At 39.9% G+C, this 26,675-nt stretch overlaps 3 protein-coding genes across 7 annotated transcripts; 2 read left to right on the forward strand and 1 right to left on the reverse strand.

The window, feature by feature from the left end:
- Positions 1-505: 505 nt before the first annotated feature.
- Positions 506-9,892, reverse strand: sh3bgrl2 (SH3 domain binding glutamate-rich protein like 2). The gene is made up of 4 exons (XM_031731997.2): positions 9,594-9,892; positions 5,091-5,276; positions 2,919-2,999; positions 506-2,254 (listed from the first exon to the last, which is right to left on the reverse strand). Exons 1-4 carry the CDS (start codon positions 9,636-9,638, stop codon positions 2,240-2,242), a joined length of 327 nt encoding a protein of 108 aa, XP_031587857.1. The 5' UTR covers positions 9,639-9,892; the 3' UTR covers positions 506-2,239.
- A 597-nt stretch (positions 9,893-10,489) lies between these two features.
- lca5 (lebercilin LCA5) lies at positions 10,490-17,332 on the forward strand. Of its 3 annotated transcripts, XM_031731950.2 has the most exons (11): positions 10,490-10,790; positions 11,159-11,250; positions 11,356-11,422; positions 12,090-12,495; positions 13,031-13,272; positions 13,450-13,755; positions 14,068-14,205; positions 14,340-14,436; positions 14,764-14,900; positions 14,993-15,167; positions 15,277-17,332. In XM_031731950.2, exons 4-11 carry the CDS (start codon positions 12,108-12,110, stop codon positions 16,188-16,190), a joined length of 2,397 nt encoding a protein of 798 aa, XP_031587810.1. In that variant the 5' UTR covers positions 10,490-10,790; positions 11,159-11,250; positions 11,356-11,422; positions 12,090-12,107; the 3' UTR covers positions 16,191-17,332. The 3 variants fall into 3 exon arrangements, with proteins under 3 accessions (XP_031587810.1, XP_031587812.1, XP_031587811.1); XM_031731952.2 differs by lacking the exon at positions 11,159-11,250; XM_031731951.2 differs by lacking the exons at positions 11,159-11,250; positions 11,356-11,422.
- Positions 17,333-17,385: 53 nt separating this feature from the next.
- Positions 17,386-24,684, forward strand: fam167ab (family with sequence similarity 167 member Ab). 3 transcript variants are annotated; one of them, XM_039599399.1, is made up of 3 exons: positions 17,386-17,570; positions 19,739-20,287; positions 22,505-24,684. In XM_039599399.1, exons 2-3 carry the CDS (start codon positions 19,919-19,921, stop codon positions 22,766-22,768), a joined length of 633 nt encoding a protein of 210 aa, XP_039455333.1. In that variant the 5' UTR covers positions 17,386-17,570; positions 19,739-19,918; the 3' UTR covers positions 22,769-24,684. The 3 variants fall into 3 exon arrangements, with proteins under 3 accessions (XP_039455333.1, XP_031587865.2, XP_039455334.1); XM_031732005.2 differs by having other exon boundaries at positions 19,915-20,287; XM_039599400.1 differs by lacking the exon at positions 17,386-17,570 and adding an exon at positions 18,244-19,646.
- The last annotated feature ends 1,991 nt before the right edge of the window (positions 24,685-26,675 follow it).

Below are 26,675 nucleotides of genomic sequence, written 5' to 3' on the forward strand. Positions count from 1 at the left end.
GATTTTCTGTAGTTAGCTTTGTGCCTCTGGGTGTTAATCAACAAGTCTGCAGAACTGCGTGATGCTATCATGTCACATGTGCCAGAAGCTCAGAGGAATGTTTCCAGCACATTGTTGAATCCTTGCTATGACAAATTTAGGCAGTTCTGAAGGCAAACAGGGTCCAACCTGGTGCAAGCAAAGTGTGCCCAATAAAGTGGCCAGTGACTGTATCATATAGCTGCTCCCCATTGGAAGTAATTCATTCTCTGCCTGAGTTTGCAATATGTCATCTTATATTTCCATTAAGTTCCTGTTTGAGAAACCTTACAGGAAATGTATCTCTGATACCTATCAGCAGAAAGCTGAATTCAAAGGGCAGTTCAGACAATTTGCATTATTGGCATAACACAAGATAAGACATACAGAGCCATTGAAAATGGATTTTCTAAATGTTCTCTTCAGTTGTCAGTTTGCTATTCTTAGTTTGATTTGCTTTTAAATCAATACTGACTCTATGGTAATTCTCTTATTTTAATTGTTTTAAATTGTAATAGAATAATAACATGCAAACAGAGGCAAATTAACTGACAATATTATAATCAGCATTGTTGTGCAAAATATGCTTTACAGTAATGTGTCACATGAGTACAAATCTAAAAAGCTTCTTACAAGCAGTCGCAGGGAAAGTTGAAACACAGTACATGTAGTGACTTTGTTATTTAACATATTCTTCGCAAAAATTTACAAGTTTCACCATTTTCTTTCACATAAATCACCAAAACAGGAATGTTGTGATTGTCATCAGTGATGAAAGTATATGATCGTGCAACTCAGACATCCTTTTACACACAATGGCACAACATTTAGGGGAAAAAAATGGCGTGTCTGGTTTTTCCTTCATCTGTAAACCTAAAATCAGTTATCATCCAAATCCATCTGACTGGGGAGAGTCACGTAAATAATATGATCAGCGTTGGTGTTGGGAAGAGGTAACACAGAATATAGATTAATGAATAGGAAAGGGCAAAGAGCTGGACCTGATATGCTACATATATCAAATTTAAACACATAGAGGGTAGTTTGCTCACATTTCACATTTATAAATATAGAAAGAAGGGGAGGCACAGGTTGTCGTTACAAATTCTCAAACTGTCACCAATAACTACATGATCAACGATCAATCTTGTGTAGTAATAGGATGATACACACTGTCACAGTTCAGTTATTGGTAATTGTGTTTTAGCAACAGTAAAATTTGATTAAAGAACAGAATTAATCCAGATTGTGACACAGCTTATTTCTGTCTAATATGGACTTTAGTGTTAGTCAAACTATTAAAAAATGTACTGGTGAGCCACAGAACTGCAGATTAAGACAACGCTGCATCATCCTGCTGTAAATACTCACTAGCACCAAATCTTTATTAATCAACAGCTTAAAAAAGAACACGTACACTTGTACAACAACTGAAGAGTGCTGGAGCTGAGCGTCACACAGTGTAGGGAGGTCACAAAGCACTGAGAAACTTGTCATTTTGATTTATTTTTAAAAAATAATGCCAAGTAAAATAATACCAGGCAAATTATTTGCAGAAACTTTGGCAGTGGATTAATATAAGAGCAAGATCAAGGTGATTCAGCATAAAGATATTTAGAATTATTATTAATTCTTAATATGTTTTATGATTCTTAGGTCTCATCTGCTACGTTGTCAGCTGCAGTGCCTTTTGTTTAGATGGCTACTATCACTCTCACAGGTACACACAGGCTTAGGTTGTTTCAGGTTGTCATTAACAGCTGCTGATTGAGACAGAAACACAAAGACACACTGCAGCGGTATATTCAGATGATCTGTTCTACACTGCTGCATATGATCTTTCCCTTCCCTACTCACTGCATTTAGGTTATCCAAAGGGCAGAAGCTGCTACATCATCTAATAGCTCAGAATATTTGCTACTTTATTCTGAAACAGTGTTTGCTGCCACAGTGTGTTAAACAAAAAGGAAAGACAAACAGATTCATCAATAAGCCAATCTCCTGTGTCAGCGAGTAAGTCTCTGACTTCTTCAGAGTCAGACACTTGGAAACTTGGTGATGGTGGAATAGTGTTTAAGGAGTTTTTCAAGTCAGAAGAGGTCACACGAGGTGAGTCCACATGTGACGGCTTTTGGCAAAATGCTGTAAGGAGAAGTGTGGAAAAGGAGGCAGCAAGATCCAGGAAGAGATACTAATTCTGGACAAGTACCAGCAGTCTGATCTATGACTCTGAATCCTGTTGGGGGAGAGAGCACATTAGTCAGTTTGCTTATTGTGAAAAAGTATTTCTTGTATTTGCTGCACCAGTTTTTGTGTACTCAAAAAAAAAACAAAAAAAAACTGCTGGTCTAATCAAATCACTTCTAACTCAGTTATCCAATCAAAGTCTAGGCGAGGAACAGAGATGGGTGTGACTTGGAGAAATCAAATATATGCTTTTTAGTGAGGTTTCAAAATAGGTCCTCTAATTCTGCATTCTTTCAAAAGAACCAGTATAGCTGGTCTTCTATGTAAGGACTGACTTTTCTTGCAACTCTTAGCACAAAAGCTAACTCTTTCTGGAGAAGCATAGGAACTATCATTACATAATAAATTCTAAGAGGATATCTAAGTGAAAGACAAAAGATTAATGCTAATATATTGAGGAGAGGAGAAATGCTCACTGAATCCACAACTATGGGATTTCATGATTTTTCCGTATTCTCCATTTTCAACTCCTCAAAAAAGCTGATGTGCATGAAATTCAAAGTATGTAGTACATAAGCGACAAACCAAAGTTTGCAGAGAGTAAAGATGCTGATGAAGCAGTAACACTGGAGGTTAAATGTGACTGGAAACCATGTCAGCGGTTTGAATTACTGTTAGAACAATGTGCTTCATGTGTATGCACATTCACTTACTTTAACAGAGGGTTGCGAACTGAGCCCAAGGAATGCAAATACAGTGTTGTTCTCTTTAGACAGGAAGAAGTCTTCATAGTCCTGTCGGGGGAGAGGAGAATGTTAGGTTTTGAGTAATTGGAAGATTGAAAGGTGGTTATACGCTTCCCTGAAAACCAGGCCTTCTGAGTCTCCTTTTAAAATATTTGTTTGACATTGTAGATCAGTGTTGAGAGCCTTGGCCAGTGAGAGTGATGTCAAGCAGAGCAGATAATCTGCCCCATCCGTGAAGCCGGATTACGACAGGATTACAGAGCAGCCTGCAATCTCAATGGAGGATGTAAACTGGCAACTGATCAAAATCACCATCATATAGGTTGCTTAGATTGATATATTGACACATATCACTGTAAACTAATGGCATACCCTTAAAATTCATTTGGCGAAATCCATGCATCAAGCATTCTGTAAAATGTATACCTCAGCAGACATACATCTATATATTTGGATATATATTTGTGGGCCGATATATTGGCTGCTACTAACGATTTGGTGATATAAAGGTATGGTGACCCCCTCCCTTTTTCTTTTAATTTTGTTTGTATGTTCTATAAACTTGGAAAAAGTACAACATAAAAAGTAATTTTAAAAAAAAAGCATTGTGAACCATAAATCATGTTATGAACATTCATTTTGTGTTTGCTGATCCAAGTAGAGTCAAGATGTCCATGACTTATATGAAACAAGAATATTGTTTTATTCTTGAGGTTTCAGAATACTAGCCCACAAAGCAATGGTTGTCTCTGGCAAACGGTAAATTTAGCTAGTTCTCATTCTTTTCTGATTAGAGCCATTTCTCACTTAGAGCTAGGGAGTAGTACACACTGAACTGTGAAATCATTTGCTTTTGTTGGCAGTTGCTTGCTTCATTTATTATAAAAGGTTTCGTCTGAAACTGAGTACAGGAGAAAGAAAAAGGCATGTGTTTTGGGTGATTCTGAGATATAAGCCAAAGCACTCAACTAGCCAAATTTCCCTTTTGATATTTCAGCTATTTTGAACTTTTGACTGTATTTTCACACGTTTTACAGCTTTTCCTAGTGATAAAAACCTAACCCCAAATGGCCATTCATACTACACAAAAGTAATTAAGTGACAGATTAACAGTTAAATGAGAGATTTCTCACAACCTGCTACAGAAATGTCTGTTTTCTAGTGTGGGTTCACTGTTAAAAATGAATTACTGAAAACTTTTTATTTTATAATTAAAGGGCATAATGAGCTACCTGAACCTATCATGTTGAACAACTGAGACTACTGTTGAAATTACACTTCTTTTTCTTATATTAAGACTAGGAATAGAAATCGAGAACCAGTTCTTTTACCATACTGTTTCCCAGTAGTTCAATTCCTTGGAATTGCTAGTCTGCTTGGCTATTGATCCTGCTTATCGGTTCCACTTGCACTAACGCTACAATTAGATGATTGCAGTTCACGTGCCAGAGGAGGAAAATAGTGGCGCAGTCTACAGTTTGAATATGGAAGTTAACTTAATTTTTATTCCATAAAAAGATGTGACGGTAAAGTGGAAATTGTGTCCAAGACAGCAACAACTGCATTATGCTGCTAACACTGATATCAATAACGCAATCGGAATCAATTCCCCTCCCTAATTAAGACATGGTTAAATGTTCAGGTAAATGTCTTTACACAAACAGAAAGGACAGTTTTACTGATCTGGTCCACAATGTAATAAGAGTTGACATCCCTGTTTTACAGCAGCCCAATAGTGTAGACGGAGGGCAACAGTCCTCTAAGCTTTGTAGTGCAGATTTCCTTTCATTTGCTTTTAACCTGAAACAACCCACCCACCACCACCACCTTCAAAGTACAAGGTCAAGGCATAATTTCAAGGCTTAAACTGGAGATCATTATTTTCATAGATTAATCCATACTGCATTATGCAAGTATGCCTCTGGGGGCAGAGGGCAGTTTTTTTGGTGATTCCAGTGTAATCAGTAGATATCTAACCAAGATAAACATTGGCTATGGTCTGATGATGACTTATCAGATACAACAGGAAAAAAAATACAACTGAAATTCTTGTTAAACACTGGAATGGAAGATGTGGTCAAAATATATGTCTGTGGTTATAAAAAATGTGATAAACATAACCCCATCACCACCACGTACACCACAGTAGCGATCATCGTTGAAAATCTGCGGAGGCAGCGGGTTGCCCTTCTCTGGTTGCTTATCCCTGGGGATGTTGCGGTACATCCAGAGCCGCTGCTCCTCCAGCATTGTAATGTCTACTTCCTGGAAGTCGATTCGGTTGGCCTCCAGGAAACCAACTACTGCCTGCTGATGTTTCTTTACCTAGATGGCAATTGATAAAAAGAAAGAAAAGGGCAGAGAAAGAATTCTTAAAATTCTTAAAAGAATCCAAAAAAGAGAAGTGACAAGAATAGAGGATTTTATAAAACTCAAGCTAAACACCTACACTACTTTCCGTCTGTCATGGTTAAAATGCTTCATATGTGTGTAGTTAAGTTAAGTTAAGTTAGAAATGGTACTTTCTATGTGTGTGTTTCATATCCATTGCCTCTGGGCACTGGCCCCGGCTAAGCAGTCAGGTATTTAATGCAGTCCTGAAATGACAAATGGTAAACTGACACCAGTAAGAGTGAGTGGAGCGCTCTCTGCCTCTCTCACACACACACACACACACACATACACGCACACACACACACACACAAACAGAGGGAGTACAGTGTACGCATTAACTGCAGATTGACTCTGTTGGTAATAAGCAGGATTATTGATTAGATTAGTAAAGGGCGTCGCTTTTGAAATCCAATACTCGACATCCTTTTCTACTGTATGTCTTGTCTTACATCAATACAATTGCCAAATTACAAGAGAGATTATAGGCTGGATTTAATGATAATTATTCATCAATTAACCTATCAGTTACAATCATTATTATTCCATTATTAAAGTAACAAATCTGAATATTTCACATCATTTAGACACGACTCAATCATTACTGCAACAGATAGTACAGAAAGTATGTTCGCCTGCTTAACTGTGGAAGCACATTTAAAGAGATACTTACATTATAAGTAATGTAAGTATCTCGACTGTGGCTCAGGGGGTTGGGAAGCGCACCTGTAACCGGAAGGTCGCCGGTTCGATCCCCGGCCTTTCTGTCCTGGCCTTTCTGTCCTGGTCGTTGTGTCCTTGGGCAAGACACTTTACCCTACCGCCTACTGGTGTTGGCCAGAGGGGCCGATGGCGCGATATGGCAGCCTCGCCTCTGTCAGCCTGCCCCAGGGCAGCTGTGGCTACAATCGTAGCTTACCTCCACCAGTGTATGAATGTGAGCGTGAATGAATAATGGCATTGTAAAGCGCTTTGGGTGCCTTGAAAAGCGCTATATAAATCCAATCCATTATTATTATTATTATTGTTATTATATAGGCAAGCTACAACTACAGCTGTATGCAGGAGTTTACCCCATTCTTCAAAGTGCCCTATGGAGCCAACTTTTTCAGCTGTGGTCTAGGAAGGATGCAACTACTCCCTATAGTAGTGACCTAAGTACTCTGGGACAGCATGTGTTTGTGAATTGTGGGAAAGCAAAGTCCAAGGATATTTTTAGAAGACAGAACACTCCCACACTTGGTCATAAACACACTTTAGATACACAGTCCAAATGTCTCAGACCTGCAACTGTTGGCGAGTGTTTGTCTCTTTGTCCTCCAAGCCTTTATGGACGGCCTTTTCTTGTTTCAGAATATGCAGTCATTCAGAGTTTGAAGTCGTTTGGGTAGCAACATCAATCGTAATGTAATACTAAATTCTATTTGCCACTTCCAATTTGTTTATATATTCATGCAGGCCATTGTTGTTTGTGCAAGCACAACAATGGACTGCATGCTTGAGCACTCATTATCATCATAAAAAACAGATTCATTAAAACAATTTGGGCAGAAGACCCCCCCCCCAAAAAAGACGAATGGGCTTTCTTGTGACCAAATGTACCATCAATTATCCATTTCCTTATTTTTCCCCCCAAAAAATCTGTCTTAATGCAAAATATTTTTGCTGTGTTTTTACATTTACTCAGCATTAAGGAGCCACAATGATCCTTTTGTTCCAACTTAAAGGACAGCAAGGGATTGTTCCGCTCACTTGGTCAAAAACACACACCCAAACAAAGATTCAAGTCATCTATTGTCTCGCTCTAAAAGCTCCTCTGTGTGCGGTCATAAAACAGCTTTATCTGGACCGATAAGATACTTATAAGACAGTAAATGATGGTTACTGACAACCTTTAAAGAGACAAATGTTTAGTTTTTTTTTGTCCAGGTCACAGGTTTAACCTTCACTTCACTTTTCCTCCTTTACTCACTTTGTCACAGTGCTAGTAAACAGCACTGCATATATGAGACGGTTGGTCGTCCTTTGAGATGAAAGACAGGCAGCGTGGGCCTAAATAATGAAAGAGGTGCCCCCTGTGAGTGCGAGTGAAAGAGTGCATTACTGGGTGAGTTCAGATTTTGTGTGTGTGCGTGCGTGCATACATGTAGGATTTAAGACAAACAATCAAGCATACAAGAGTAAACACGCTGTGTTTGAGAGGACTTAATGAAACATGGGGATTAGTTTAAGAGAGAATTAATCCTTCAGTCACAAACAGGGAATATAAATGACGTGATGGAAAAGCACTGCTACTGATAATTAATTACACCTATGTTGGGGATTGGAAATTTTTTAAATTCTAAAAAACATGCATGTTTTAGTTTTTTGTTTTTGGTTAAGATAAAGATCAGGAGGTTATGTGCATTTTTTTTACCTTCATACTACGCTTAAAATCATGTGGCACACAATGATTTTTCCTAAGAGAATGGTTGCCCATGCGTGCCCAAAGCCAACATTTCAACAGTTATTAGGCCACATAATGCAAAGAGTTTTAATTAATAGAAACTATGATCATAGTAGGTCATTTGGGTGAGACTTAACACATAACACATCTACTAAAGAGTGGGGGGATAACCTGATTTACATCTCATTCATTCTGTGCTCATTAGATTCCGCCCCACTAATTTGCTGAGATTAAACCGTGAGCTGCACCCCCCACCCAATGTGGACACACACACCGTTTTTCCTAATTTGCAGCATTTGTATTTTGCGTTCTCCAGATTTATTAAAACTGCAGCTCTTCATGTCATCTTCCACCGTCTCCATCTTTTATTGCCATTATCTACTATATTTTTCCCAGCACACACACACGCCTCACCTTTCATCTTTATTCAATCACATGTAACTCAATTGAAGAGCACTTAAAGTGGATTACATTCACATGAGCTCAATACTGGTTAAATGGTGGACCTATTCCACCGAGCATGACTCTTTCTTGTCTCTGGGGGAGAAAAAAAAAGGGAGTCTGTCTGTTTTGAATGTATGTGTCATAGGGTTAAAAATAACTCCTTTGTAAACGCTCAAAGATTGGCCTGCCATCTTCAAGAGACGAAGCATGATAACATAAATATTACTCATTTGTCCCATTACCTAACTCTTTTAGCATTCTTGCGGGAGTGTTGTGTGATGGTTTTTCTGCCCACGCTCAATATCAGCTGGACTTTCTCTACGGCAGGCGCCTGCAGTTTGCCAAAAGGCGCAGCAGGACTGCAGCTGCATCCAGTTCATCTCATTGTGCACTACATTACAGACTAATAAAAATCAGTGGAAACCTGTCAAATGTTAGAAACAAATCATATTTAATTTACAATAGAAAACTGTGAGGAAAAAAAAAAAAGTACTCCGACTAAACTTAGACTGGATGCAAACCACTTGAACTAAACATCCCACATAGGGGTGTTTAGTTCAAGTTCAACATCTCACTGGGAAGAATCACGTTCTAGCTGCCAGCAGGTCTACTATTTGTTTATCCCATAAAAACAGACTGTTCTTTGTGTTTATACACCAACCTGATCTGATAATAGTTTTAATATCCGCTCTAATATATGCTGGAATGCCACTTAATCCTTAATCACATGGACTTAAATGTCTTTTATGTTTATGCTGGGTCAATCAGACAAAACTAGATATTTACAGGAATTTCTGAGGGTATAGTTAACGTAAGAATAAGAAGTAGGGTGTTTCTGTTATTTTGCCAGTCTCTATATACATTTAGAGGGAGCCTAACGGGATCATCATGGCTTGTTTATGCCCACAGAAGAGACAGACTTGTTTGTTTCAGCTTCTCTGTGTTCCTTAAACCTCATACGAGGCCACAAGCCAGACTAATTGTAATACCAATTGAGATGCAAGTGCATATGTGCTTTTAGAGAATTAAATAAATAAACACATAAATAAATAAATAAATAAATAAATAAATAAATAAAGCTTTTAACAGGATCTGTCCGCAGCACAGACGAAGACTTCAAAGTCCACCTAACCAGAAATGCGCACCTTAGCTACCGAGCAGCCTTCTCACCTGTCTAAATGATGCTGACTGATTTCAGCGCCTGTCTGAAGTGGCTGAGCGCGAACAGGCGCACTCCTAGTCCCATTACATAATTGCGTTCAGCCGATAAAGCGGCAGTGAAGATTTACGCACGGCGTTTTTGAATGCACCGTTTCCAAGCACCTGTCAACAAGTTCTGTGGCACATTAGCAAACACTCACCGCGAGAGAGCCAGTTGAGGAGGCGACGTAAACCTTGATGACCATTTTAATCCCGAATTAATGTCAGACGATCAGCAAAACAGTTTGGTGGCAGCGAGCCTCGTTTATTGGCCCCCTTCAAAAAAAAAAAAAAAAAAAAAAAAAAAAAAAAAACGCTAAATTTGTGAAAACTCTGCAAATGTGCTTTAGATGAGCGAAGACACCAGGCTCCAATATTCAAACTGAGCCATCACAATTACACAGCGTGCGTTTCTGCTGACTGTTACACCCACACCGCTTACAGCTCAGCTCAACGCACGTCATTAAAAGGAATATATAAACAACATCCATTTCCGGTCTCACTTTCAAATTAAAACAACCATGTCGTTGAGTTACTGAAGTTAATACCGAAGTATTTTTGTGCCTGATTTGTATATCTTTTGTAAATATACTCCCGAGTCATATTCAAGTGGATCCACCATAAAAGAAATTTATTATTTTATAATGGTCAGCACTCTTCTGGTGTAGACGTTGCTTTTATGGATCAAGTATATTTTAAGGAATTAATTTATGAGCATTTCCATTTTGAAACCATTTTTATGCAGCTATGGGCCCAATCCAAATGCAAATAATATTGTGTTAATAGAGAATATAAAGACACAGTGTTTTGTGCTTTTGTCGTCTGGCATGCACGCACCTGCAAATAAAAAAGTTTTTCTATTCATATTTATATTATCCTAAACATTTTATGTATTATAAACACACACACACACACACACACACAACTGCGATAAATCCTATATATTTAAAATACGATTTAATAGTTCTTTTTCGGTCATTTTTAATGATCACGTCCATCCATTGATATTAACACGTACAACAGCGCCACTCTGGTGGTAGGGTAGTATTGCGAGGAGAGCTGCGGTTGCCATGGTACGGCGTCAGCAGCTACTCTGAAGCAAACGTCTAGGCGTGGACTGGAAAAAATGCTATTAGAAATTCTATGGCACTAAAGAGAAGGACTACTTTTAGCCCACGACTTGCTGTTTTTCTCTTATTATTGATAAAGCGACAGCCATGACAGTTTATTTCAAAAACGGGTGTACGACCCATAGTCTCTATTTTATATCTAACTGCAGCTAAGTTAGCTAAAGTTCGAGCTAGCTTGCTAATAGCTCTTTAGCTTACAGTAGCCGATCCAATCAAAACAAGAAACGGGTAAGTGTTACACATTCAGGCGGAAACCGAACAACATTAACATACTTTTTTGTACGTTAGCGCAAAAAAGACAGTTTAGTGCTGAAAGACTGCGAACGCTACCGCTACAGCACACTCCACCTGTTGATGATGGTGGTGATTTTGTGTTGCTATGCTAATATTAAGTGGCTGTTGTTAGCTGTTATTCACCTAGCGGCACCGTTAGCTGTATAGTGACACTGATATTATGTCGTCGAATAGCTTTTTAAAGTCTCCTTTGCCTTTTGCTTGCACATAATTGAAATGTGCAAAATACATAAACCAACAGGGGGCTCGGTGAGTTATGTGATAAAGTCCAGGTGATACATTTTGTTGTTTTTACTTGACAGGCAATCTGTCAACAACAGAGTACCTGGAACAGCACACTCTCTACTTTAATCCTGTCAGTGGGATCCACAAAGTGCGGGGCAGTGCCGCTGCTGTAAGCCAGGGCATCCTTTGTCTTCACTTAATATTGAGAGTAGATTTTATTAGAATGACCAAGAATCTGGAGGAAATGCCAATGATGGGCTGCTATTTCCTCCAGGTTCCTCCTGAGGCAAAAGATGCGATGAAGACATGAGGACAAAGTCGGCTAGAATTTGATATATAAGGTGACCCTCACAGTTACTCGCTTCTGTTTTCTAGCGATTCTTAATGTCCCGTCAGCTAGTATACTTTAATGGGAGTGAGAATTCCCTAAAGTTTACTCGATATTGACTTTCTTCACATAAATATATCTTGTTTCCAACATTTTAGCAAGATTTTATTCTCTAAAAGAACATTATATATACAATATATGTGAATATGTAAAATCACATCTTCTTAATAAAGGTGTGAATAAAGGATACCCTTATTTGCATCACTTTAATTCTACTTTTTCTTTTCTTTTATCTTTTTTTATTTATTTAATTGATAAGCTTTGTGCACTGTGCTACATTCAGTCGTTAATAAGTCACCAAGGCAGATGGAGGCAATGTACCGTTTAGTTTTCTACTGCAGAAGGATGGTGTAGACCACTGATATCATACGGGATTCAGTCTCATGGAAAATTCTGCCTCACACATCTTGTTGCTTGGTGACCAAGACACATAAAACTAAAAACCTAAAAGAAACCAGTTAGCTTAGCTTCTTTTAGCTTTAAGAATATTCTTTTTGGTTGAACATTACTCATTATAAATGTAGAGCTTAGTTCAAAGGTAACAACCTAAATTTTAAAGAAAAAAATTCACTACACTCCATAATCTGTTCTGTTTCTCTGTTCTTGTTTTTTAAATCCAGCATGTCTTAAGTGACGACATGGAATCTGAAAAAGTAGCTGACCCATATGAAGACAACCGGGATTTAAGTCGCCAGTCCTGCCGTAGTACAAAGAAAGAATCTCGGGCTTCATCCGTCCAGAAACAAAAACAGAACTTCTGGGACAAGATGCACAGCGAGGATGCAAAACTTGGCTCAGGTGATGTCAGATCTATAACCAGAACTTGGCATTCAGATCCTGATCGGGATCGGATGTCAGAAGGAGAGGGAAGCAAAAGTGGTGGGTCATTTTATTCTGAGGATTATGAAAACGAGTCTCCTTCAGAGCGCTCTGTCTCACCGTACTCCCGGTCCCGGACTCCTTCACCCACCCCACATAGAGGGGTGCGGGCAAAGAGGATCTCTGGCAGCCCTCTCCACAAGACAGGTATGTGAAGAAGGAAGGAAGTGGTTAAACAGTTAAACTGATGAATGAGGCGAAAATCTCATTCATTCAACAAATAAATTGACTGTTTAGATGATGGCAGTGTAAGGCAGCGGTCCCCAACCTTTTTTGCGCCACGGACCGGTTTATGCCCGACAATATTTTCACGGACCGGCAATGAGGTGTCGCGGATGAATACAACAAAATAAAACTAGTGCCGGTACTGAAAAAAAGAAGATTTATTCATAACACACGTGAAAAGACCCAGGAAAACCGAGTTAACGATAAAAACGATAACAAAATAACGCTGAAAAACGATAAAAACCCTGAAAACCATACATTTCACACCTGAGCCTCAACTCTCGCGGCCCGGTACCAAACGACTCACGGACCGGTACCGGTCCGAGGCCCGGGGGTTGGGGACCGCTGGTGTAAGGCACATTTTGACTGTCTGATTGATCTAAAAAAAATCTTTTCATGGGAACTTTTGTCATCATGTTTTTAGATTTTACATGATACGTCTTTCTCTGCTTTGCAGGTGGTTTGGGGCGCCGTGGCTTGTCTCGCCCACAGCGACCAGGTGGTCACCCCCTGACCCAGCAGTATCAAAGGGGGGTGCGTTCTCACAGCAAGGAGTCCACACCGCCTAAAGACCTGGACCTGGTGACCAAGCGGATGCTCTCGGTCCGCCTCCTAAAAATCAATGAATTGCGCAATGCTCTTTCTGAGCTGCAGCAACGCACGGATGAACTGCAGAAAGAAAATCGAATTCTTAGACAGGTAGGCCTGTTTCTATATTTAAATGCTTTGACAGAAAAGTGTTCTTAAATAATTTCATGGCTTTTAGTCATGTTTGTAGTACAAAATAAACAGGATAAACAGACTTTTTTAAAGAAAAATCAATTACAATTCTCCTTCTTCTTCACCACTCTCAATGCAACTTTTGCCATGCATCAGCTTCAGGTGCGTCAAGAGAAAGCCCTGCAGCGGTACGATGACACAGAAAGTGAAATCTCCCAGCTCCTATCCCGGCACTCCAACGAGATCCAAGTGCTGCGTGAACGTCTCAGGCGCACCCAAGAAAGGGAACGGAAAGCTGAGCGACAGCTGAGAGACACCGAGGAGCGGTTTCAGAGGGGTCAAGCTACAATTTCACGGCTGAAGAAGCTGGTCGAGCAGCGGGATTTAGGAGCCAGAGAGGAGCTAAGCCGCAGGCTAGAGGAAGAGAAGTTGCGGGCCCAAGAAGCTGAACGTAAGCTTAAGGTAAATAGACAGTGGAAAAAATGATCTAACCGGAGGATCTTCTGGATTCCGATTAAATACTTTTTGACCTGAAATTAAGTCTTATTAACCCTGATTTCTAGAGCCCCACATACTGCTTTGTAGCATGAATGATTAACCTGGAACATGTTGAATTTGGGTTTCTGGTTTACAATATAACAAACTGATGCATATTTATGTGCGATCTCTTGTCAGTGAACAATCAAAATTGTAATTCTCATTTATTGTTTTTATCCTAAACCATGGGTTCCCTTTTGTCAGTCAGCAGCTTTCAATGAGTGTTTGTGTTTGAAGGAGGTGGAGCGTAGCATGGAGCTAAGAAATAGCAGTTATCAGAGACAGCTTGTCGCAGAGAAGAAGAAGACACTTAGTGCCCAGGAAGAGATCAGGGCTCTCCAGGAGGAACTTGAACGACTGAACAATAAACTCAAGGTACATGTACACAAAATAACCTTAAAAAGTAGCCGCTGCCATCAAAAGCAGGACTGTGCATTAAAAGCAGATTGCTCATTGTGTAAAACAGTATTTTTGTTGTTGTTTTTTTTATTTCTTCTTAAAAATTTCAGGAAAAGGAGAGAGAACTCGATGCGAAGAATATTTATGCCAACCGCATGGTGAAACCCTCACAAAAAAAAGAGACTGAAAGTGACACAAAGCAGAAAGGTAAGAATTAACTTGCTGAGGCTTATTGTGTAGTTCATTTGACTTTATATCAAAAAAGTGGATGTCAGATGATATCATGAGTCACAAAATTCACTTTTTGTGTTAATTAGAATCCTTTGGAAAGCCTGGATTTTTTTCCCCCATTGATATTTGATACATGTATGTTTTTGCTGTAACTTCATTGGCTGTGCCTGAATCCATCGTAATAAATATTCATGATGGCTTAAAAGCAATCAGGATTGCTTATAACTAATGATAGTGCTTTGTGTAAAGGGATGATCAGAAATATGTTGAGTAAAAGTGATTTTATACTTTTCCCACACATAGTTCCCAGCAGGAGCAGCTCTAAGGCGATACAGACTGAAGGCAGGATGCTGAGTCTCGATTTTCCCACACCTCCCCCTGCTATCACAGATGCCAGCGAGTACAGGGAACATCCACCTGATGAATATTTATCACTTAAGGTGTTGTATCTACTCTTTCCTTGTACTTACTTTGTCCACATCTTTTACCACTAATTGTTGTCATTCATCACTTTTCAAATTTCTGCTATCAGGAGCTTAACAGAGGGGTCAATCAAGCAGAGGCAGAAGACAGGGGACCAAACTGGGAACAAAAGAGTAGAGAAAGACATGAGGAGAAGGAGGTGGCGAAGGAAGAGAAAGAGGCCAAAAAGTACCTTGATCAGGAACAGAATGTGCTTGAAGTTAAGGCAAAGCTTTTAAGAAACGGTAAGCCAAAGATTAGTTAAGAGTAGTTGTAGAGCATATACTTCACTTATAAAAAGCATGTCAAAGCAGCATTGTTTGTACTTTAATCCGAGGAATGCTATCCCAACAGGCTTGGAGAAAGAAAGGGATGAAGAGGGCCAAAAGAGGACGAGTTCCCTGTTCAACCAGAAGGGGGATGATAACTACAAGAAGCACGGTCATGTCCAGGGAGAGGTGGAGAGATGGAATCAGGAGGCGCTGGCCAGTCAGCAAGCATCAGAAGAAGCGCAGCGCAAAAAAGAGCAGCTGCTGGCAAAGATGCGGGAAATAGACAGTCAGAAACAGGGGGCCCAGGATTCCTTGTTTGCCTCGAGTCTTTCTGAGTCCAATAAGGGTCTCGGTGAACATTCTTCTCCACGTCCTCCTGAGCAAAGGAACCATAACTCTTCAATTTTCAGGTTAACTAATTCAGAGGAGCCGGATGGTTTGCGTGCTGGGAGCAGAGAAGGTGGAAGGAGGAGACTAGGCGTAGAGGGTGGAGCAGTTATAGCAGGGATAGGGAGGAGAGCGCTCCGGTCTCAAATCTCCAGCGACGACTTGGCTTTCGGAGGTTACGCACCTTCGTTTGTACATTCAACTTTCCATGGTTCCTCTGGCTTCCCTCCACCTCCACCCAAAGAGGACAAGGAATCTGCGTTAGAAGCAATAGGGGTGTTTAATATCAGTGCGGCAGAGTTTGAGAAGGAGAGGGAGACAGAAAAAGCTCAGGGAAAGGACAGGAAGTCAAGTCTCATGCAGCAGCTGTTTGGTCCCCAAGCCACAGCTGTTGGTGATAGCGAGAATACCTCCAATAAACTGGAGCTTCTTAATAGTCCCCCAACAACCAATGGAGTGCGTTCAAGAAGGGATGGACTGCGCAACTTCAACTCAGGATCTCCCACTCCTCCAGCAGCCTCCTTTAACACCCTGCATGTTGCAGATAGCAGACCTGCCATCCGTGCCATCACCTCCTTCGAAGACGACATTGAGGAACTCACATTATGAAATTAATTTAGATTGAAAGTAGTCTGGGTCTTTGATGGCAAACCATCAAATCTGAGAGGTTATTTATGAAATATAAGAACACTAACAACCCAGCATTAAAAATATGAGAACATCAAAAAAAGAAGAAACTTGCAGAAATTGATTGTTTTATCCATCAGTCTGTTTTCTTAACTGTCTCTCTATCCAGTTGGATCAGCCCCTCGAAACATCCCTAAGGTGGACAAGCAGTTAAGAAAAAGGATCAATTTTCTTGGTTTGTGATCATAGATTTTCCGATAATCTGAAAGGGCTGCAGTAGGGAGGAAAAAATTACAATGCATGGTGCATAATAGCACCCTTCCTACAGTTCCCCCTTCTGTTCAAAACACCTCCTACCAGATGGCTTCACGCTGGATTTAAACTCTACTATATCAGGTGAATGCCTTCTGCCCAAGGCATTGTATCACCACTTTCTACACAGATTTGATTTAGTTTTATATAATCCGCCTGTTTTTTCAGTCATCAACTAGATTTATTTTTAAACAATACCAGTGGAGATACAGGAGTCTTTTTTTCCTTTTGCCCAGCCCATTTAGGGGTTGCCACAGCAAATCAACAGCCTCCATCTAAACCTAGATCCACAGCAGTTCTCACTACCATCTTTGGTTTATTGGTTTAGTTTTGTTTGTTTTCTTTTTTTAGATTATGTTCACTAATCTACAAGATTGTGTAAATAATGCTTTGTATTAAACCCATCAATACCAGCTTAGTCCGTGCCCTGCACCACAAAATGTAACATCAGCCTAATGTTGCCAGATTCTCTCTTTGCTTTCTGCACTATACGTCTTGTGATGGGAGCGCTTTACTTTCAAAAAGGCAATTAGCCTTATAATAAGCAATCTAATGGTTAAATTGAAATGAAGACACAAAATGCTCTTATTTTAATATTCATTTGTTATTACACTCGAGCTACATTCAGACGGCACTTTTTAAATGTGACACAAAGCTGTCACCCCCCTCACTCAGTCTAAAGTTGAGATCTATTATTTACTTGTGAAACTCTTTGTATTTATTCTGTGAAGCTTATTTAAGATGAAATATGTAACCAGTTACATTTCGTCTAATGTTTAAAATTGTTGAATGAATTAAAGGTTTGTACAATAGTGACGCTGTCTCGTGGTCATCAGACTGTGGCGCACTTGCAGTAATATTCATACAGCGGGAAGTCGGATTCCTTGGACGTCTCCAAGCAACCACAACCTGACGCAACCTTCCCGCCCCTCCTCCGGTAGCTCCCTGCTCAAAAATAAGTGCACCGCAGAGCAATAGAAGGGATCTTATCAGGGAGAGAGAGACTGGCGGTGATGGTCTGCGCTGATGTGGCTGCCGGGATTCAGCGTGGTAAGTTGGACTGCTGCTGGGAGGTTCCTGAAAGGTAAACGGAGTCGTAGTCTACGTACGTAGCCGAGTTTTCAGGTGATCCCCCCCTCAGGGTATCACCTTGCAGCACGCTGCCAGAAAATCAGGAACAGGCTGAAGTGAATCACATGCAAAATAAAACATCGTGCAAGATGTTCCAGGGGATTTAGAAGGGAAAAAAAGGTGCTTCGCAAAATTTTATCTTTACAGATGGTGTTTGTTCCCCAGTGAGCGCAATAATAATCACAATAGTTTCCTTTATGCTGTGAGAACTATCAGTATGTTATTTTCTCATAAATAAAAAATAATAATTAATTTTAAAAAACAGTTTTTATTGCATGCCTGCTTTCACTGTCAGAACTAAATGGCACTTAAAATCATAATGGTTCTCTCTATTTCAGATACGACTTCAAGTTCTACAATAACAAGTCCTGTTTTACCTTTATTATTACTATTACTATTATATGGATCCATATATTTCAAATGTTGTAACTCTCAAGAATGTTTTTGTCACTTCCAATGTGCGTTATGATCAAGTTAATCGCTTCTTTTCTGAATACAGTCAGAACTGTAGAGCTTCGATGTCTACTTTAGGGTTTGGAGGGGTGTTGTATTTTCATAATTGTTTACTAATGGAAAGATTGGTTTACTTTGAACTGCAGATGCTTTATTAGGCTTCTATTGCCACAACACGGGGGGGGGGGGGAATCAATAAGCTGCAGCAGTGTTTACACTACTAACACGAACCTGGAGATAATTTCTCTCAGTATCAACGATGAAATTGAAATCCCTGCAAATTACTCAGGGTCAGGTTATATTATAGATTGGAGGACTATACGCTAAAGCTTCATTTAGTTACTCTGTGGTTGTGTTTCTTATGTAGACATGACCTCATGTTCCAGATAGGAGAGCCAGACTTCCTAAGCTGCTCAGCCAGACCAGGTTTTGGCATCTCATAGAAGTCCCAACACCACAAAATATATTTTATTAGTGTGGCAACTGGAGTTTAAAACCAGAGGAATGTATGGGTATGTGTGCTGATTCACTTAGGACATTTGGATAGGGACAGCTGGACTTCCCCCAGTGCTATCCCCCTCCCTAACATCTAACATTTGACAGTGTTTTTATATGCCCTGGGTGAATTTGATATTCAGGATGTAAAAATTGGCTTCCTAGAGAGGCAGAGTTCCTGCTGGCCTTTTCAAAAAAGTGACTGGCTTCACCAAACCAGCCAGTAAAGAGGGGTTTGTGGGTTTTTAAAAAAAACAACAAAAAAAACTCTATTTCTTTATAATTGTGATCACAGCTCATTATGTGATACAGACACACTTTTCCACATCCTTTCTAAGTCTTCTGGATCAGCAGTTCCTATTCACAATCTAACCAGTTCCTCATTGTACACGCACGGTCCTTACAAAGTTAAAAATGCGTGCCTCCAGCTTTAATGCTCTCTGTACACAGTGCGGTCTGCAGCAATGCACTGATTCCTGTAGATAACAAAGACAGCATCCATTCCCAGGCTACTAAAAAGTCAGCTACTCATCACAGTTAAAAGTCTATTTTCCATTGCAAAGCAGCCAAGCCGGCTGTATCATTAGATCCAGGGACTTCACTGCTGCTATTATAGAATAACAGCACACTAACCACTTATTGAGATCTTATGGACTCAGTAGGAAGACACTGAGCAGTAAGAGTGCTTTTGCTGTTGTTGCCCCTTTTACCAGTTGTAACTGGTCTTGCATCCCAACTCAACAGGTCATGAGAAGGTTTTTTTTTTTTTTTAATCACATTGACATTCAGTGTGGCTTTGGGTTTATTGAGGCAATAAGCCTCGTGGACAGGAGGTCGGAAATTGCTGATTCATTTATAGCACCTCTGTTGTTGCTATGGAAACAGTTTGTTTCTGTTAAATGAAAATCCAGGAGGTGTTTTATCCCCCTCTGTGTGCCGTCCCCTAATTTCTGATATTAGAGAGGCCACATGCTTCATCTAAATCAGTTTATAGAAATACAATGAAGGTCTTTCTAGAGTGTAATCTCATTGGGGGCCCAAACTGAAGTGCAGTTTTTTTCCTCTATGTTGGCACATTACGTTTGTCCTTTGTTATTGTCGGCAAATGTTTCATAACCTGCGTCTTTTTTCTTCTACAGATCTAGAGATATTCTGCATTTAAAACATCTGATTCCACTAATGATTGAAGACTGGGTCTCCTGAAGAGTATAAAGGGCAGAAAAGTGAATGCTGGACAGACAGAATGGAAGCCTGATGTGATTTATAGCGACGAAAGAGGCCAGATAGCTTTTTTATGGTTTTTTGTATTTAACAGGTTAATGATGAATTCGCACTCGGCTCCACAGATCGTGGTTAACAGGACAAATGTCCAGGATGAGGCAGACTGTGGGGAAGGTGTAGATTTGCCTACAGATGACCATCTGATGACTTTGAAGGCCTTAACAGAAAAACTAAGACTGGAGACCAGGAGACCCTCCTACCTGGAGTGGCAAGCCCAGCTTGAGGCAGATCGCTTCAGAGACTCAGAAACTGGGAAAGAACCAATCACAGTTGAGCCTAAAGGGAAAGTAGTTAGGCACAAGGGGACTTCAGTGGACCCAGATGTGTGTCAGCCCAAGTTGCCATCAGGTGGACTCAAGGGATTTGAAAACATTGATGAAGCTCTCACCTGGCTCAGGAGAGAACTGGTGAGGCACTGTCCAAATTCTCACCACCATCTAATCTTTATTTTGTTCTAATTTTTCATAGATTTTTAGAAATGTTTTGGGTTACAGTGTAATCAGCTTGCAGCATGTTTTTGTACTAACACTTCATAAAAGGAATTAAGGAAACAAGGAACATGGCAGTAATGAGGGATTTAATATTGGCTCCATGTGTTCAAAAGAGGAACACATGGGTCCTTTTATAAGTTCAGGCTGCTTATACTAATACAGACAGGAAATGGAGTGAATGAACTGCAGACTTTCAGTTTGAAGTCAAGGGGTTTAAGAAAAGTATTGCATTAATTGTTTACCTATTTATACACAGTGCTCTAATTTTACAGGGTCAAAATATTTGGACAATACTTGGCTATTTAGTTGAAAATCCTTCGCAGTTAATCATTGGCTGAAGTCTAGAACCCATGGACATCACCACACACTTTGTTTCCTCTCAATGAGGTGCTCTGTCAGCCCCATTCTGAACCCACCTTTAGTCGCTGTTTATTTGTGGGTCTTTCTGCATTCAGGTTTCTCTTCAGTAACATGAAAAGCATGCTCTATTAAGTTTAGATCAGGTGGTTGACTTGGCCATTGAACAATCTCATTTCTTTTTCTTGAGAAACTACTGGTTGCTTCAGCAGTTTGCCTTGGGTCATTATCTGGTTGCACTGTGAAGTGCTGTCTGATCAGTTCTGAAGCATTTGGCTGAATCTGAGCAGAGAGTGTAGCCCTGTACACTTCACAATGCATCCCGCTTCTTCTATCAGCAGTCACATTAGCAATACGGGCATGTATGGACCATACCCATGAACCATGCCATAGCAGTGCCTCCATCTATAGTCTGCTGTAGTCTGCTTTACGCCATGAGCAAAGTCTAATCTGACCTTCTTGTTGCACCTTGTCGCAAACCCTCTATATTTCCATTTATGAAGGTGTCTCTTGATTATAGACCTCTACCATGGAAATAATTCTGCCATCACGCAGCCCTGACTTGGCCTGACATCTCTTCGGACGTCATGTTGCAATCAAAAGCTATAAAATACAAATAGAACACACTGAATCAACTTCAGATATTGTGTCTGCTTCGGCTGTCATTAAATACTGAAACAGTAATCACCTGACCATGAAGATGACTGGCATTTAATTGTCATATTAATTTTGATTAGAAAAATTATTTTTTGTTAAAGTCATTGAATGAAAGCTTGCACTTCAATCACACCCTTATTGCTTGATTTAAAATCCATTTTTGTTCTAGTAATATTTTGTTCCACAAATTAGTGTAGTGTGAATTGTAGTAATTATTCTCCTTTTGTGACCATGTTTGATCAGCATTGCAGTCCCAAGATGTGCAGAACTTTCATTCCTATACAAAACAGAAAATACAGCATGCTTCCCCTTTATCCTCGTGATTACATATAGAGTGGGAATAGTTCTTGTTCCCTTGTACCTACAGCTTTCTGTTGTCCTGTAATTAGTACAGTACAGAGTTAGGATAGAGTCTTATACTATACCTGGATTAATTCAACTGCATGATTATGACTGCAATTGATTTATTTTTCCTTATATTTTTCTTTTGGTTGTGTAATTTAGGAGGCATTGTTCTACATTCAAAGCTCAAGTAGAAAAGTTCACGCTTCTTAGCTAATTAGAGTTTAACAACGCACGCGATGTTTAATCACCAGGCAGAAGAATCCCATTCATTCTTATTGGTGAGTGAGACTTATTGCGACCCCAGGCAGCAGAATCTGGCATTTGTTGCGAGCAATTTCTGCAACTGTAATTATTTTTACTCTGCTCAATTACTCTGCACATTCAGCCATAGCTCATATGCTTGGACTGTGCACACAAAGAAGCACTGATAAAAGGCAGACTCACAGTACGTGGCTACAAACAAGAGAGATGATTGTCATCTTTGTGTAGATGTTTGGACACAAACAAAGAAGAGCACCACGGTATCCCACTGTGAGTTTTCTTTTGACAAAAAGGGACCTCACAGAAGCACCTCTGGTCAAGCTCCACAGGTGGACTATATACAGTGTGTTGGTGTGATTGAGTCCTCCATAAATGAAAAGAATAATTAAGCTTAGAATAGGTTAGTTTTAGCTTTCAAGTTTTAGAAAATGCCACTTTGACGTGTCTATTCAGCTTCATTTAAAATGAACAAATTCATCTTCCATCCCGACACCTTCGTCTTCTCTTTTGCAGACGGATATGCGCTTGCAGGACCAGCAGCTGGCGAGGCAGCTCATGCGGCTTCGGAGCGACATCAACAAGCTGAAGATTGAACAGACGTGCCATCTGCATCGCCGAATGCTCAACGACGCCACCTTCGGCCTCGAGGAACGGGATGAGCTGTCGGACCTGCTGTGCGAATGCCCGGTCACCCCGGGCCTCGGCCTCTCTGCCCCGCTGAGACTTATCGGAGTCACCAAGATGAACATTAACTCTCGCCGATTCTCGCTCTGCTAGTGGTAACGACAGAAGAAGAAAAAAATCCTGAATACAAAAGACCCTTTATATACTAACTTTTCTTGAGTGCAGCCGGCCAACCGCAGTGATTAGATAATGATGAGATGTTTTCTGTTTTTAGAGATAAAACCACATCACACTAATTTTTATGCTCACTGAAATCAAAGAGAGAGATTTAAGAGATAAGGAAGAGTTTGAGTTTTAGTAAGTGTGGTGTTTTTGCCACTAAACTCAACCTTGGAGCAGATTTCATACTACATGCAGTTTTTGAATCAGTGCAAAAGCAGTGCTTGCTTCTGTTGTTTTTAAAACCATATTAGTACTGATTACCTTAAGTATTATCATCTACTTTCTGCCATACTTTATCATGCACAGATTACATGTTTATATATATATTTTCACTACATTCAGACCTCTTTAGGACATTTTCAGTGACAATCACAGTCAGTAAATTTGTTTCTACCCTGAAAGTTTTGTTGTTGTTGTTTGTTTTCAAAGAGATGCCTTAATATTATAGAGACTGAGCGCTGTATGCTCATTTTTGTTTGTAGAATATCATGGATATAATGGTTTATTCGGTGTAATGATTGTCAAATTACATTCCTTTCCGAGCTTAGTCTCTGGAGCTTTGCCTTTTGCTCTAATAGTAATCATGTGAGTTGCCCTTGTCAGTCTGAAACAAAAACATGCTTTGTTTTCGCGGATGAACACTAAATTATAACTCATGTAGATCTCTGTGAGCGCCCATTGACATGATTATGTGCATCTTGCTATGACCCCTTTTTTATGCTGGAATCACAGTTATAATTGACTATAATTAAAGGCAACCTTTTCTTTACAAGACACTGACTTCAGGTTAGCATCTATAGTACAGTACTGTGCAGATGTTTTTCTTTAGACATTGGATTTTTTTCACTTATTTTTTTGTCCAACTCCTTGTACCTTGACCACAAGGTGATTCCCAAAGAGCTAAAACTTGGCGTGTCTCGGCATGGTGTGCAGTGTGTTCTTAAAAAAATTAGGAAACTGGACAAGTGTAGGACAAAAGAAGTCTTAGGTCTAAAAATTATCAGCAGCTGATGAACAGTATCTGAAAGTCATGTCCTTAAGAAATAGGAAAACAAATCTAGCAAAGATCTGACACAAGACCTGAGAGATTAATCTGGCCCTTAGGCTTTTGCATCTACTGTCCACTGAAGCGTCATCAGAAATAGTCTCAGTGGAAGTGTGGCTGTCAAGAAGCTATTCTTAAGGAAGGGAAACATGAAGGAAAGGGCGTGGTATGCCAAATTACACAAAAACCGAACGGGAAGCCAGGGGCAACAGGTCTTCTGGAAAGATTAATCCAAAATTTTAATTTTCGGTTCAATTGGCTTGAGCAGTTGTCATCAATATGTATGGAGGAGGTCAGGATACAGGTACAACAGTGAGTGTCTACAGGCAGGTTTTGGGCTGCATTTCAGCCAGTGATGCTGGAGGTCTTGTCAAAACTGCTGGAATTCTGAATGTACCACCAGATTTTGATCTACTATGCATTACCCTCTGGAAAGCGTTTGATTGGCAACAGCTTCATTTGCCAGCATGACAAGCATGACAATGATCCCAAAACACACTGCAGATGCAGTAAAAGCATGCCTGGATAGAAAAACACACAATGGATTACTCTCCTTCATGGATTGGTCTCCCCAGAGCCCGGAGTCCAACATTATTGAAGCAGTGTGGGATCATTTTCACAAAGAATGGAACAAATAGCAGCCAACATCCAAAGAAGAGCTTTGAATGTCTTTCAAGAAGCCTGGAGAACTATTCCTGAAAACTACTTAAAGAAATGATAAGAAATGTTTGCGTAAGAGAGTTCAGTCTGTGTTGAAGAATAAAGGTCACACCAAATACTGATTTTCATGCTCATTAGAATTCTACAAACTCTACTCTTTCCTGCTATACTGTACTTCCGTCTATCCATCTAGCCAAGTAACAGATGCGGGTTGGTCAGACTTTTACACATTACTGTATAAGTGCATGAAATTTGTTTAGTCATGTTTAGTCCAAGGGAAATGAATGCACAATGAAAAAGAACTTTAAGATTGTCTCATGGTTCTGATATATAACAAATACAATATGAGAGACTTAAGCTTTCTCACGTGCCTTGGCTTTTGTTTTCAGCAGTGGTATTAGTAGAACGGATTACCTCCTGTAACGCCCACTGAAATAATAAAAAGACCACAGTGTCTGCTATAGCTTAGATTATCTTAATACTTGGCCTTTGCCCCATTTAACACTGTTCTCGAAAGATGTAATGGAAAGAAGTAGTCCGTCAAGAGATGGATGCACTAAATGCATTACTTTCTCACCGTCTAATTTGCTGCCTTTAAAGGAAAATTTTTACCAGTAACATCTTATATTTTCCTATAAAGCCTGTCTCCCAAACAGTGAACCAGATGGAGGTAGGATGCTGTTTACATCACTAATGCTCTTCTTTAAGCACCAGTGGTAAGTGTTTTGGAGGGGGTTGGTTCTTGACTCAAGACAACATCAGAATTCTTTGTTCTGATACAACCCTCCTCATATCAAGCCTTAATTAAAAAATAAATACTTAAAAAAACAGTTGGGAGAAAATGGAGAAAATTAGGCCTTCTCACCTCATTACTTCATCTAACATGTTGGACTGATTTAGTTAATTCACAAGGTGTAAAAATTACTTTCCAAAAGGGACAGGCTGCTAATTCCTCTGCTTGTGCTAACAGGTTGCTTTGAGAATAGCATCCACTTTCTCATCTATCACTGTCAGAAAATGTATTTCTGTTTCTTTCAAGCGAGTGAAACTGCCACCTAACAGTGCATGTAAAGACAACGGTCAGCGTTGCATGCTAGAGTTGATTCACGCCATTTCCTGGTCCCTGTGTCTCTCTCCTTCTGAAGTGGTTGTGGTGGTGGAGTCGTGAATGATTATGCTGAGCCTGGATTTTCATGCATGAGCTCCAGCTTTATTTGGGATTATTGCAGATGAAAGCCACAACTCTTTCTACACGAAAGTCTGCCAATGGGGCCATTACATGCATTTTCTAAAACGTCCCTGGTCATCAAGGTGATCTAAGACCTTTGTTTGTAGTTACCATGATTTTTTATGTTTTTAAAGTAAAATACTGGAAACAAATCAATGCAGTTGGAGCCAGATATTTTTAAAAAATGGTTTAGATTCCAGTGTTGGAGTCTAGCACCATCGCATCAGTGCAGGAAGGTCTTGGGTTTGAATCCACCAGCCGGTGGGAGCTTTTTACTCTGGAGTTGTTGTGTTCTCCCAAATACTCCACCTTCCTCCCATGGTCCAAAGACATGCATGTTCAAAATAAATAAATAAAAAAGGTGACGTTAAATGGGACATCAGTGCCTCTCGCCCTCAACAACTGGGATAGGCTATATCACAACCATGACCCTGGACTGGACATGTGGAAGAAAATGGATGGATTCCCGCTCTGTTCAACAGCTGTCCCTAGAGTTGGTTATTTTAATAATTTCATGCCTAAACCATCTCATTTACATGACAAAAAGTGCCTTGAGGCAACTGTTGTTGTGATTTGGTGCTGTCTTAAAAAAATGAATTGAAATTGAATTGAACTGAATTGAAAATGACATGCATACAATCATTCACTGTCAGTTTGAGAAGCATAAAATCTCAAGAATAAAGGCCCAGTGTGGTATGCAATGAAAAGTAGGCCACACTGAGGGTTAAATAATTTGTGTTTTGGGATGATTGTGAGAGATGTTTGATCTCCGTTCTGTTTCAAGAAAGTTGTGATACTGTCCTCCACTTCGATTTTATTTATACTGCATACTGAAGAGGAGTTAATCTAGCAGAAATGGATGTAACAGATGTGACACCACAGAGAGGCACTGCACGTTCGAACAC

Source organism: Oreochromis aureus, linkage group 15 (genome assembly GCF_013358895.1).
Source record: "Oreochromis aureus strain Israel breed Guangdong linkage group 15, ZZ_aureus, whole genome shotgun sequence".
In the NCBI taxonomy this organism is placed as follows: domain Eukaryota; kingdom Metazoa; phylum Chordata; class Actinopteri; order Cichliformes; family Cichlidae; genus Oreochromis; species Oreochromis aureus.

What these genes read in the sequence shown, in the direction of transcription:
- fam167ab (XM_039599399.1), top strand. Translation starts at nt 19,919, where the DNA reads ATGATGAATTCGCACTCGGCTCCACAGATCGTGGTTAACAGGACAAAT. An exon ending in CCTGGCTCAGGAGAGAACTG is followed by an intron (nt 20,288 to 22,504) that starts GTGAGGCACTGT and finishes TCTCTTTTGCAG; the next exon opens with ACGGATATGCGCTTGCAGGA.
- lca5 (XM_031731950.2), top strand. Translation starts at nt 12,108, where the DNA reads ATGGAATCTGAAAAAGTAGCTGACCCATATGAAGACAACCGGGATTTA. An exon ending in GACTGAACAATAAACTCAAG is followed by an intron (nt 14,206 to 14,339) that starts GTACATGTACAC and finishes TAAAAATTTCAG; the next exon opens with GAAAAGGAGAGAGAACTCGA. An exon ending in GGCAAAGCTTTTAAGAAACG is followed by an intron (nt 15,168 to 15,276) that starts GTAAGCCAAAGA and finishes CTATCCCAACAG; the next exon opens with GCTTGGAGAAAGAAAGGGAT.
- sh3bgrl2 (XM_031731997.2), bottom strand. Translation starts at nt 9,638, where the DNA reads ATGGTCATCAAGGTTTACGTCGCCTCCTCAACTGGCTCTCTCGCG. An exon ending in CCTCAACTGGCTCTCTCGCG is followed by an intron (nt 5,277 to 9,593) that starts GTGAGTGTTTGC and finishes ATTGCCATCTAG; the next exon opens with GTAAAGAAACATCAGCAGGC. An exon ending in ACGATGATCGCTACTGTGGT is followed by an intron (nt 3,000 to 5,090) that starts GTACGTGGTGGT and finishes CTCCCCCGACAG; the next exon opens with GACTATGAAGACTTCTTCCT.